This window comes from Artemia sp. Qi Xiang Cuo, chromosome 1 (genome assembly GCF_049724085.1).
Source record: "Artemia sp. Qi Xiang Cuo chromosome 1, ASM4972408v1, whole genome shotgun sequence".
NCBI lineage: Eukaryota > Metazoa > Arthropoda > Branchiopoda > Anostraca > Artemiidae > Artemia > Artemia sp. Qi Xiang Cuo.
In genome coordinates this window covers 52,113,061-52,127,076 of record NC_142794.1, presented here as the reverse complement: position 1 = coordinate 52,127,076, position 14,016 = coordinate 52,113,061, and the positions used below count along the sequence as shown (strand labels likewise).

The 14,016-nt window shown below is 35.5% G+C and overlaps 1 protein-coding gene across 3 annotated transcripts in view; it reads left to right on the top strand.

Annotated features, from left to right (window-relative positions):
- Positions 1-14,016, top strand: part of ckn (CRK like proto-oncogene, adaptor protein) — a 176,256-nt gene that overhangs the window by 53,066 nt on the left and 109,174 nt on the right. For all 3 annotated transcript variants that reach the window (XM_089108256.1, XM_089108272.1, XM_089108264.1), the window contains exon 2: positions 11,989-12,234. In XM_089108256.1, coding sequence (XP_088964382.1) covers positions 11,989-12,234 — 246 coding nt within the window. The remainder of the gene's footprint in view (positions 1-11,988; positions 12,235-14,016) is intronic.

Below are 14,016 nucleotides of genomic sequence, written 5' to 3'. Positions count from 1 at the left end.
GAACAACTGAACAGAGTCGGTTGCATTTATGGAGGAGGCTGCCAACCCCCTCCCCATTTTAAAAGTAAAGTAAAATCTTATTTGTAGCTTGAAGAGTGAAACCTCCCCTTTGCGGTTCTGCAACAGGTTGCATTTTTATAGTACAGTTTTCATCAAGACGATCTCCCGCTTTAGCGAGTTTTCTAATCTTCTAAAATTATACAGGTTCTCTTATGCTAACAACCCCTGATGAGTAATATTAGTTAATCTTATATGTTTAGAATTAGCATACAAAACAACTTTTTTCCATTTATGTTTTGTTATTAAACTTCAGTTTTTAGTGTTCTGGTTTCTGTTCGTCACCATAAACAGTTTGATTTGAAATTTCATGGGAAAAGTAATGAGTGCGAGTGCGAAATGAGTGACTCTCCTTGCCTTCATTCTCGCACGAATCTTATGGACATTTTTTCGGAAGAAGGGCACAACATATGTTCTTGTAGAAAACCAACACAGGAGGCTCTGTAGTGACCGTGGGGTTTACTTCTATTTGTGCACAATCTCATCCCTGGGTTCCTGATGAGCCCTGTAGTCCATGATTAAAAAAAGAAAATTAAGTTTGTAATCCTGCATCTACGCGAACTGATCTAGTGCACATCCTCCAGAAATCTCCTTTTCAGATCAAACAGTTCGTGGTAACGAACTGTAAGTAAAGAGCGACCCGGCTCAATAGTAACCGAAACTCTTAAAGGCGGAATTTTGATACCAATAGATACATCACAAGATTCAGATTTTTATGCTGAGTTCAAATATATAAGTTTCATTAAGTTTAGTTTTACTCAAAAGAAAATTTGCCTTATTTTCGAAAAAAAGGAACACTCTAAAAGTCATAGAACCTTAATGAAAATCACGCCACTAGTTTCAGCGTATCAGAGAACAATACAGTAGAGGTTTCAAGCTCCTGTCTGCAAAAATGTGGAATTTTGTATTTTTTGCCAGAAGAAAGATCACGGATGCGTGTTTTTTTTCCAGGGGTGATCGTATTGACCCAGTGGTCCTTGAGTATTTCGGAAGGACTCATTCGAACGGAAATTAAAAATTTTAGTGCCCTTTTTAAGTGACCAAAAAATGGAGGGCAACTAAGCCCCCTCCCACGTTCATTTTTTCCCAGAATCACCTGATCAAAATTTTGAGATCACCTGATCAAAATTTTGAGATAGCCATTTTTGTTCAGCATGGTCGAAAAATATAATAACTATGTCTTTGATGATGATTAATCCCCCACAGTCTTCGGGGGAAGGGCTGCAAGCTATGAACTTTGCCCAATGTTTACATATAGTATTGGTTATTGGGAAGTATACAGAGGTTTTCAGGGGGGATTTTTTCTGGTAGTGGGGTGTGGGTGAGTCGGGGGGTAACATGGAGGATCTTTCCATGGAGGAATTCTTCATGGGGGAAGGGAAATTATGAAGGGGGCACCGGATTTACTAGCATTATTTAAAAAAACGATCAAGAAATTAAATAAAAAACAAAACAAGTTTTTCAACTGAAAGTAAGGAGCAACATCAAAACCTAAAAGAAACAGAAATTTATTACGTACATGATTGGGTTTGCCCCCTAGTAAATACCTCGCTCTTTACGCTAAAGTTTTTTTTAGTACTTTCATAAGAACTATTTATTCTAATTAACGGCCTTTGTGATTAAGGGGTCATTCTTAAAGAATTAGAGCAAAGTTTGAAGTTAAGCGCAAAGAGCGAGGTATTGACTAGGGGATGAACCCCCTAATATACGTAACAAAAATATACGAATATAGAAGTTCGTTATGTAAGTTATTTCGTAAGTTACGTATATTTATTACTAATAAAAACGCTAGTAAATTAAACTAAACAACTTTTGAGACACCCATTTAACCAAAAAGAAGCCAAATTAATATGCACATTTTGTTTTAATTATTCATGCACGGGGAGCTCAAATCAAAACCTGTATTAATTCGAAAACATTCAGAAATTAAATAAAAAAAAAACAGTTTTTTTTAACTGAAAGTAAGGAGCGAAATGAAAACTTAAAACGAATAGAAATTATTCCGTATATGAAATGGGCTGTCCCCTCCTCAATGCCTCGGTCTTTACGCTAAAGTTTGGCTCTGTCTCACAACTTTAAAGAGCGAGGCATTGAGGAGGGGACAGCCCTTTCATATACGGGATACATTAAAATACGGGAGCCACATTAAAACTTGTTCGTTTTAAGTTTTAATGTCGCTCCTTACTTTCAGTTAAAAAAAAACTTGTTTTTAATTAATTGCTAATAAAAACAACAACGTAAATCAATTTTATTGCTTATGTTTATTTTGTTCATGTCTTATTAACTTTAATAAAGTGAAGTTGTAACTCAAAAGGAAGACGTAGCCTACACAAGAGAAAAAAAAAGCTGAAGAAAGATAGGCCCCAATGACAATACTAGCAAGCTCAATTGCATAGTCTGGCCATATTCCTATCTATATAATCTTATCTGACAAAACAGTATAATACTAATAAATTACCAGGTGCCCAGAGTGATTTGTTCCCTTACCTTACATATATTAACTACATGTAATATTTTTTCCTAGCATTAAAGCATTCTAGCTGGTCGGACATGGGTGTCAGGGCGTTGGAATGCTTAGGCTATTAAATCTTGTATCTATTTCATAATGCCGACGGGTTATTTATGATAGACTTGTCAAATCTTTTCTTTTTGGCTCTAAGTTTTCATCTTCTCATTATAAAAGAGTTTCCATATAGTCGTTTGATTATTTAGATTGATTTTCTCCTTGAATGCAATACTGTAGATCAGTGGTACTCAAACTTCTTTAGACACTATACCCCTTTTTACCCACAAAACATTTTAGGAAACTCCTTCTCAGTTACCGGTACTAAGTCAACTATAGGTGAAACAAGAAAAAAATTGCCAGTCCTTGAGTTAAGGGGCTCTTTTATTTTTTTCTTGCCTGGCCGCGTACCCCCTACAAATTTTTGCGTATCCCCAAGGGGTATGTAAACCATAGTTTGAGGATCACTGCTTTAGATCATATGTTCCCGCAGTCTAGACTTCAGGGGGGCTATAAAAGAGAGTAGGTGCTTGAGTAGTGTAACCTATGGTCCTTGGATCAAATCGAATGAAAAACAAGTTTTCTCAACTGGAAGTAAGGAGCAACATTAAAACTTAATACGAACGGAAATTATTCCGTATATGAGGGAGCTGCCCTTCCCTCAACCCTCGCTCTCTACGCCAAAGTGCTTTTCATTCAAATTCAATGGTCTTGTGTTTGAGCTGTCTTTCTTTAAGAATTCTGAAAAAAACTCAAACTTTAGCGTAAAGAGTGAGGAATTAGGGAGTGGACAGCCCTCCCACGCTAATATACAGAATAGTTTCTGTTCTTTTAAGTGTTAATGTTGCTCCTTACTTTCAGGGGAGAAAACATTTTTTTACTTAATGTCTGACCGTTTTTTTTAAATCATGCCAGAAAATCCCTTTCCCCCCCGCATAAAATTTTCCCTGGAAAATTACCCCTGATAAATGTCAACAGTGGGCAAATTGCGTAACTTACAGCCCTTTCCCCAGGGACTCTGCGGGGTCATGTCGTCCCCAATTGCATGATTGCTGGACTTTTCAACTATGTTAAGTCAAATGTCTATCTCAAAATTTGATCGGATGTCTTTTGGGAAAACGGGCGTGGGAGGGGGTTAGTTGCCCTCCAATATCTTTGGGCACCTGAAAAAGGCACTAGAACTTAATTTTCGTTCGAATGAGTTCATTCACGATCATGATCACCCATAAAAAAAAGAAATAAATACACATTCGTAATCGTTCTTCTGGCAAAAAATGCAAAGTTCCACATTCTTGTTGAAAGGAGCTTGAAACCATACCGAATCTTATGATGTAATTTTCATTAAGATCGCTGAGTTTTTGGGGTCGTTTCCCCCCTTTTTCGAAAGCCCCGCACATTTTCTCCTGCTCACGGCTTTTGATGGGTAGCATTTTATTTTTGAAATAAGCATCAAAACAAGTTCTTATGATACATCTATTGTTATCAAAATTCTGTATTTAGAATTTCGGTTATTATATGGCCGAGTCGCTTCTACTAACATTTAGTTACCACGAACAGTTTGATAGTGTCGTTTTGTATCAAACTATCCAGTTTGTGATGCTTTCGGACATCTGGTCAAAATTTCGTTGGATACCTAGGACTAATCTTGGGGGAATTAAATCTTTTTAGTCCAATTTTGTGAAGTTACAATCTGGCTAATTTTTAACAGTGTTTTATTAAAATGTTTTACTTACAGTATTAAAGTAGACTATGTCTACGTGCATAGTGGTTCTACCTTTGAGAAGGGTCGGATAAGGCTCCAATATTTTTTTTCTGTTAAGAGGTCCGGTGCTTCTGAAAAGTTTCGTATCAATATTTTCGCTATTTGCCAGAAATGTCCAACGGGGTGCCTCGGCAATGGCTCAGTAAAGCTTAGTCCGCCATATTCCCTCATTTCGTGGGTATGAATGAATATGTAATAATATCTCAAGGCTTATTTCTGTGTTCTTTTTGTTTGGTTTCTCGGCCCATGTTGCTGTTTTGAATAATTAATAAATACAACAGTAGGGTCCTTGCTATTGGAAAACATCTTAATTGCAAAACCAAAAGTGACAAACTTTTATGCCTACTTACCAATAAGTCATAGCAAAAAAAGTACAAAATTCCTATCTAAGGACAGTATCTATCCTTTGAAAGTTGCGAACCCTTGAGCGGTGGACTTGGTATCATTAAAAGTTTAGCGTTCCCATAAACTAGAGCAGTATAATAAAACTTGTAAATTATGGCGCTTTTTAAGCATTTCTCTGGTTGTCATTCTATTCAACTTGGCCTTGTTTAATTTTGCATTGTGAACTTTTGATTTTTATTATCTGGTTTCCCCAGTTTTGTCGGTCTTAAAATATAACTTAGTTTTTTAGTTAGCGCAAATAAAATTTATGTTTCTCATTTTGGTGATAATGCAGTTGAAACGGTATGCCTCTTCAGACCGTATCACCTCTTATCTTTTGATATATTTTTTTCTCTCGTAGAAATGTCAGCTGGTATAACTCTAAGCGGAAACTTGGTTCTAGTGCCAAATTTCGAACGGGACGAACATTAAGTATCAAGCATGTAGCTATGTTTAGAAACAAACATATGTTTTTAATCTAGGTAGTCCCCGAGATTATCCAAATAGTCTGATGACTGAAAAACTTCACTATAGAGGTCTTTCGAATAGTAGATAAAATAATTTTTCTTGTAAAGAAGATTTAGTTCCAAATTTCCTGCTACTCCAATCCCAGCTATGAGAAGATTTTTAGTAAGGACTATGGTGTAACTATTAGCCTTACTCCAGAATAATTTATCCCTTTTTGGCCTTATTGTTACTCTCGTTTTACTAATCATCTAAACATTCTAACCTAATGGCCACATGCTTTCTCAGGCTATTTTTTTTTTTTTGGAACCGGACTTGGGCCTACATTTTGATCAGGCTCGTATGTAGGATATTGTTTGGCAGTTGGCACTTTGTTATAATAAGTGCATTCACGGATATATAAGGAATCATAGGAACAATCTCATTGATTTTCCATTTTCTATAATTTCTTTTATTTTTCTGGATAAATTCCCTCCCACCAATCAAAAAATTACCGAGGGGTTAGTCATTTGGACCATATCAGGGGAGTTGTTTATTAGCTTATTCTCATTAGTGTACGAGTAACAATAGTAAAGTTGGACAAAATCACAGGCAATATTTATGGGTCAGCTCAATTGACTTCAATGTCAATAGGTTCTCCTTAGAATTAGCGAGGGAAGATGCAATTTAAGTCTTTTGCTTACAAAGTTGTAAAAGCCAAGAGTAAAAAATGCAGGTGGATCGCTCAGACATTCAAAACGAACAGTGTTTCTAGATTCAAAAGTGTAGGCTCTTATGCACTTAACATGTTCTTCTGGAAATTCCCCTGGTGCCCCTGGAGTGGGGCACGAGATGATCAATTTCGCTCAATGGAGACAGAAATAGATAATTTTTTTCAGAAATGTAACTTGAAATCTAGATTTATTACCAGTGGATAAGAACTGGACTGCTTCATACAGAAGTTTTTAGCCATTTTGTTTGAAATGTATTTTTTTTTGTAGTTTTACTTTAACATAGAAATACGTAGAAAGATAGCTTACCCCCCACCTGGCTCTAATGTATCTTTGAATCGTGATTTTCTCCTCATTACTCTGTAAATGAATATGGTCTTCCTAATACAAACAATGGGTTTACCGGTGGCAGCTCAAGTCACTTTTTTTGCGGTACTTGTCTGTTTAACAGAACATCCTCAAGAAGTGAAGTTAGGTTAGTCCTAATGGAATATACCAAAACATGATGATAATATAATGCTTTAGAAACAAAATTATGGAAACTATGACAAAGAATTATGGAAAGCAGGGCACACAGAGCTCATATTAAATACCTAACCCCTAACCACATCGAAGTATTACATATTTAATCAAAATATAACTATATTGTAATTTTTTCTCTGAAAATAAGCAAATCATTACCAATTCAAAACAATTTTGTCAAATCTTAGACAGAGTAATTCTTGACGATGTTCTGTTTAACAGACAAGTCACTCTTTTAGCTTCCCCTTCCCCTCCTCTGGTTTTGTTCCAATACTACTTAAGACAACCCTTGCATTTAAAAAAAGCATTGCTACGATAATTCGTTTTAAAGCTTTTAAGGAGTGATCATTAATTCCTTCAACCTGGCAAGTGCTCATTAGGTTTTTTCTTTGTTGGAGCATTCAGTAAATACATGTTAAGTCTCATAAGTGAGAATTTTGACCCTTAAGGGTAATCTCGAATTAGCACTAAAATGGCAAAGAAGAAGTTATCATTCAATCTCATGTTTTGCATTTTTTTAAAGGGTGTAGAAGTTATCAATGCACGAATCTTGTTTTCGCTTGGATGTTGTGAAGTAGCAGAAATTTAGTTGAACTCCTAATTTGCATTCATAGCGCGTCGTGAATGTTCTCTCTGATGCACAACTGAGCTCAAGTTGAGTTTGCTCTATCCTTATATGGTGCTAGGTTTTGCGTGATTATACAAAAATTAACTTTTGGGCTCCTATATCTTTTGCCGATTTTGCTGTGTGCAAAAGACTATAAGCATTTGTAATCTATAATTTGGTAAATGTGTAGAGCAGGGATACCGCAGAAGGAGACATGCTAAAACGATAAGAGCGGCATTTTTGATTGCTAATTTTATCCTTTTTTTAATTGTTAAACTTTCGTTTGTGACAATTCCCGGTACTGTTCTATTAGCTGTAAGACACGCGATAATGCGAAGTAGTCAAACATGTTCTTTCAACGGAGAGAACTTTAGTTTTTTTGGGGGGTTTAAGGGGAAAAAGGTACCTTGGTTAGGTTACTTTTCAACGGAGACAACTTTAGTTTTTTTGGGGGTTTAGGGGAAAAAAGGTACCTTGGTTAGGTAACGTACTAGCCTGAGTGATTATGTTGAATTTCAAAAAAAAAACAACAAAAACATTCTAAACGTGTTAAAAATGCGAATTATAATCGAAGGAAACACGACTATCTGATTAATATTGTATCATAAAGTAGGGATTTCCTCTTTTTGTTCCAGCATGTCTCCTTCTGGAGAGTCTGTACTCTACACATTTACCTATAATTCTTCAGGATAAATGAGATTACCTTGTCAAGTTTTTGACTATTTATTAACTACTTAAATGGTTTAGTATCATAATTAAATGATGATTTGTCAATCGTTTTTATTAATTATAATGCAGTTCATTTAGTAGTACTAACCAGTAGCGAACCCGTGGGGATTGGAGGAGGTTGAACCAAACATTCGCTTATCCTTCAGTATGAAAAGACATTGTTCACAGTTTAACGTCCGAACGGAAAATATGTAAGTTTGTAGTTACTTACGTTTATTTTCGCAAAAAGAATTACTAGATATTGTTAACCCATAAAGAACCATACCACTACGTACACAAAGCAGTGGCGCCAATTTACGAATATTTAAAGGAAAAGGGTCATATTTTTTTTTTAATTTTTCATAAATGAAGATACAAAAAAACAAAACAAAATGAGCATCATTGAACAAACGTGCCTAAAATAAGGAGTATGGCGCTTTGCTGCTTTGAGAAATCATTCCTTGGGAAAACATATTTAAAAACAAAAATAAATTTAAAAAGGTATTTTTCCAAAATCTAGCCCCTCCCCAAGACCCAGTTTGCCCCCCCCCCCCCAGATGAGATTCAGTTTCTTCAAAAATCTTGTCAAAACTAAGATAAGTCTGCATATCTTAGTTTTGCATAACATCTACATAACAATCTACAAATCCCCACAAAGGCCATAGAGCCTTTGTGGGGATTTGTAGATTGTTATGTAATTATTTTACTGATATATGGAAAATAAATCTATCTATCTATCTTCTATCTATCTATCTATAATTCAAGCATCCACAGAAATAGTTCAGTTTTCTTTAGTAGCCTATATCTTTGCCTTTATGGTACTATATGGCTGATTTTTTTTGTCATTTTCACTTGATTGGGGGAAAATCGGCTCCAGCTTTGTCATTTTCCCCCAAGATTTTGGCGAAATAATGCCACTGTTGGTGTCACTAACACATAAAAACTTGAAAATGAAATGCCTGAATTGTTTTTTCGGCTATTAAGGAGATTTTGCTCTTCTAAAGAGAAAAGAAAGACATCTTAGGCTATTAAAAATATCAAAACACGACAAATAAAAAAAAAAAAAGTATCGGGCATACAGCCAAAGGACATAGGCCTAAGCATGAAAGAAAACCATCCGAACCTCCTCAATTTATTCTTACTGTTCGGTCTATACGTTCATCAGGGAGAAGCCCTGAGGGATAGTGATAATTGCAGACTTGTTTCATTCGAGAAAGCAGAGTTAATTGAATACAGTTCTGGAATTAATGTTCAAATGACCTTTCTTAAAATTCAAAGTTCGTTGTTTAGGAACTTTATGCGCGGTACAATTCCGTCGAGGTATTCCTTTGACAACAATATAGTTTGTATTTAAGGTGTTCAGAGGCCAAGTTGGCCAAGTCCATAAAAAAAAGAGAAAATAGAAAGGATAATTATTTGCTTTCTTGTCGTGTGGAGGATTCGTCCATGATTTTTGGCGTTTGTCTGTATGTTTGAGAAAGGGGAAATTGTTTATGCATTAACCAGTAGAGGTTTTAGGTCTCATTATCAAGGAGGGGGGGGGGCGCAAGGTACCTTAATAGGATTGTAAAGATGTAAAATAAAAGAAATTTTATGTCAGATGTCAGAAAAAAGGGGGAAGGGAGGGCAGCTGCCCCCTTGTCCAGGCCAGGAACCGCCACTGGCATTAAGGTCTTGATTAGACTCCATTCATACCTAAAACAAAGGAAACAAAAGTGGAATTATTCGATTTTGCATATGTAGTGTTTGCTTAATTATGACTGTTTTCTGTGTGATAAGAACAGAGACAAGTAAGATCTAACCGGGACAAACTACTGAGGTAATTTTGTCTATTCAACATTTAAGTTTGACACATTAGGATCACGTCTATCTGGAAATTACACTTATGCACTCTCCTGATTTGGGTCTTTGTTTGATTTGCTTAAGAAGTCAAAGCAAAAGGCTGACGACCCCTTCCTCATTACAAAAAATTAGAGAAAGCTGGTTGAAATCACATCCTGTGAACTGCTTGCTTTTTTGATTTTTGCTATTTACAATATATCTTGTTCAGTTTCTTGCTGAATTGGGAGACTTTATCTAATAAAATTCTCACATAGTTGGAATCTCCATCGTTTTCTCTTAGTCTTGTTGAGTTCTTGATTAATCCTGCCAAAATGGTGTATAATAAACGAGTAAGGTTTTAATTATGATTTTTGAATGAATAGGAGATGTTTGATTGACCTGACAAGTGAGGTAATTCAATAGCTACATATTTCTGGTCTTTATTTTGGACCGATAAAATCCGAACGTTTGCAACTTAAACTTGCCAAAACAGAAAAAGCTTTTTTGAAGGTTGCCGAATTCTAGATATATCGTTAATCGTTTCACTTCTAATGCAAATACTCGTTTTAATCTAATTCCCCGCTAGCAGTAGTAGGTTTTATCTTAGCATGTAACTTTAAGATTTGCGCTGTAGCCTAGTAAAGCAGTTCGTGGTGACGAACTGTAAGTAAGGAGCGACCCGGCTCAATAGTAACCGAAACTCTAGAAAACGGAATTTTGATACCAATAGATAAATCAAAACAATCGGATTTGTATGCTAATTTCAAATATATAAGTTTCATTAAGTTTAGTGTTACCCATCCAAAGTTACGAGCCTGAGAAAACTTGCCTTAAAAAAAAAAAAGATTGCTTTTTAAAAAAAGGGGGAAACAACCCCTAAAAGTCATAGAATCTTAATGCAAATAACACCATAGATTCAGCGTATTATAGAACCCTACTGTATAGATCTCGAGCTCCCATCTGCAAAAATGTGCAATTTTGTGTTTTTTGCCAGAAGAAAGATCACGGATGCGTGTTTTTTTTCAGGGGATGATCGTGTGGACCCAATGGCCCTAAAATATTGCGAGAGGACTCATTCGAACGGACATTAAAAGTTCTAGGGCCTTTTTTAAGTGACCAAAAAATAGGATGACAACTAGGCCCCCTCCCACGTTAATTTTTTCCCAAAGTCACCCGATCAAAATTTTGGGATATCCATTTTGTTCAGCAGACAAATCTAATAACTTTTTCTTTAAGGATGCCTTAATCCCCCACACTTCCCGGATGAACAGCTACAAGTTATGAACTTTGCCCATTGTTTACATAGAGGCTAGTATTGGTTATTGGGAAGTATACAGATGTTTTCACGAGGGATTTTTTCTGGTGGTGGTGGGGGGGGGGTCGGAGGAGAGGGTTACGTGGGAGGGTTTTCCAGGCAGGAATTTTTCATAGGAGACGGGAATTTTTCATGAAAGGGGCGCCGGATTTCCCAGCATTATTCAAAATACGATCAGAAATTAAATTAAAGAAAAACGAGTTTTTTCAACTGAACGTAAGGAGCAACACTAAAACTTAAAACGAACAGAAATTATTACGTATATGAGGGTGTTCGCCCCCTCGTCAATACCTCTTTCTTTACGCTAAAGTTTTTATTTAGTGCTTTTAAAAGATATATTTATTCTAAGTAAACGGCCTCTGTGATTCAGGGGTCATTCTTAAAGAATTGAAATAAAATTCGAACTTCAGTGTAAAGCGTGAGGTATTGACTAGGGGGCGAACCCCCTCATATACTTAAGAATTTCTGATCGTTTTAAGCTTTAATGTTGCTGCTTACTTTCAGTTGAAAAAACTTGTTTTTTTTTATTTAATTTATTGACATAGGAGGATGTGACATTCTGGCTTAGCTAGCCGCCAATGTCTAAGCATAATCATAACCTACTAATCTTGATGTTCTTTTTGTTTTACGTGCAATTCAGATTGGTTTAAAGTGATGATGGCTAAGAATTGTTTCTAGCTTAGCACACATGTGATTGAGGCTTTACATGAAAATTGTAGAAAATTATGGGGGAAAATGGAATTAATCTTACAAAAATATCTCTAACAAATTCTACGTGAAAGCAAGTTAGGCTACTTTATTGAACAAAAGTGGCTAAAAAACCTCAAGTCATTATCATTTCATGGGTTTGAATGTTTTTACTAGAAGGGAGTTGCAAAGTAGTTTAAATAAGGGAATCCCAATGATGAAGTCCTCAAAGAGGACTTGTTAACTCCATGGACAGTAATCCTTAGTCTAGGCCTACCAATTTATGTTAACTTATTTTCTAGCTAAAGATTTAAATCATTCTTCCTTTTTTTTGCGACCCGTCTTTATATTTTTGGGGGCAACATTATTAACGAGCCCAATGGCTACACCAATGCTGTAAAAAAATGTAGACGTGCTACTATTTATTATTATTGTTATTTTTTTTAGTTGGGAGCTTTAGCAACAAAAATAGCCGTGGTGGTAATGCCAAGAAAGTTGCACCTCCAATAGTCCCAGAAGTAGCTTACCCAAGAAATTCAGCCTCTAGTTTTGGCTCAGGTTCTTCGAGCACAGCGTCTGGATACTACACAAGCACCACGTTGAGTGACCATCGAAGTTCTTTTGGTGTTGACGATCTAAACACGGCGCCCCCATCTCCGTCAGATGTTTCTCTTGGAAAGCTGAGTCATAAAGGTCAGACATTTATATATATATATATATATATATATATATATATATATATATATATATATATATATATATATAATATATGTATATATAATATATATATATATATATATATACATATATATATATATATATATATAAATATATATATATATATATATATATATATATATATATATATATATATATATATATATATATATATATATATATATATATATATAGATTATCTTATTATTTTTGTTCAAGAAAAACGACGTGAAATACATATGGCTTCATGATAATCATCATTATTTTCTAGTTACCTGTGTTATTTAATGTTATTAAGGTAATTCGGTACTCCTGTACGAAACGGACTCTTTTATATGCTGCAATGGAAACCAGTCACTAAAAACTTGTTCTGACGGGTTAATTCAAGACACCGCTATAGGGTAATGCAATGTATAGCGTGGTTTCATTGCGTATACGGCATTTAAACTGTTGTTTTTTGGGGGGGGGGAAGAAGGTACCTAGGTTAGGTTTGGTTATGTAATAATATATGCTATGCTTTACCCCCCACCCTAATGTGCAACTATATAGCCCAAATTTGTTTCTAAACTATAATATATCCACCCTATTTTATTTTATTAGCATTAACCAAACTAGCACTATATAAAAGAGTCCGTTTAGTACAGGAGTACCGGTAATTCTTCAGAATTGTCATTGAATGTTTTTTTCCTGTAAAGTTTTAAAATGTTGATGTGATTCATAGGACAACATATGGTTTTGTGTAGAAAGTCCCAGTTCTGTTACCATTTCCCCTCTATATTCTCTTTGCTTCATTAAAAAGACCATTAACACCCCCGGTTATTTCCCAGCAAAGAGGAGATACACGTCAGTTTATACCTGTAATTATTTTTTACCTTTTGCGCTATGGATCCTTACAGCTGCAGTTTCAGCTGCGTTGTGCATAAATTACAATTGGTAAAAAGCATATGTATCTGTTTCTGGCAAGTTTTTATTCTTACTATTAAAAAATCATTAGGGAAATTGCCACCATATTCTGTTAAATGTTCAGCGTATTAAAGGTTTGAATTTTACTTCTATTGAAATCACCTTGTATGTAAGAAATGCCACGTTAAAAAGGTTACACCCAAGTTTGAATATATACGAGTGCAAAGTTGTTACTAACCCTTGTATAAGATCCCTCTCTGTACTTTCTTCGTAATTTTCAGAGACTGTCAACTTTAGCATAAACTATTGAATGGATCATATACGAATTAAACAAACTTGAATCCCGGAAGTCTTTGCTGAATTATGGTGACGACGATGACAAAGAATCTTCATGGAGCCCGCGTTAAAACTCTATGATGAGTTTCCCCATCTTAAAATACGGTTCACGGCTAAGCTACTAAGACTATGATTAGCTATAAAAAGAACGTTGAGCAATTGTTTTAATGCATTTAGAACATACTTTTCCTTTGGTGTTTCGAAAAGAACCTTAACACACATTCAAGTTTACATTTTGTTTCTTAAATGTTAATCTCAGTGAGCTTTAAGATCGGATTTAGACGCTTAAGAAAGCGAATGTTCATTTTGAAAAAAAAAATATTCGAGTTTGGTGAGTTGATTGATATAAAATATTCTGAAATACTCTTGGGCCATTGGAAGGTGTTGTCATGGGTCGTTCCTTATGGGAATAGGACATTCAGGGAAAACTCCTACTCCCTGTGAAATTATATTCCCGTAGAAAACTCCCCCAGAAATTTCTCTCCCTTGGGACCCCCCCCCCCCCCTCCCGAGTAAAAT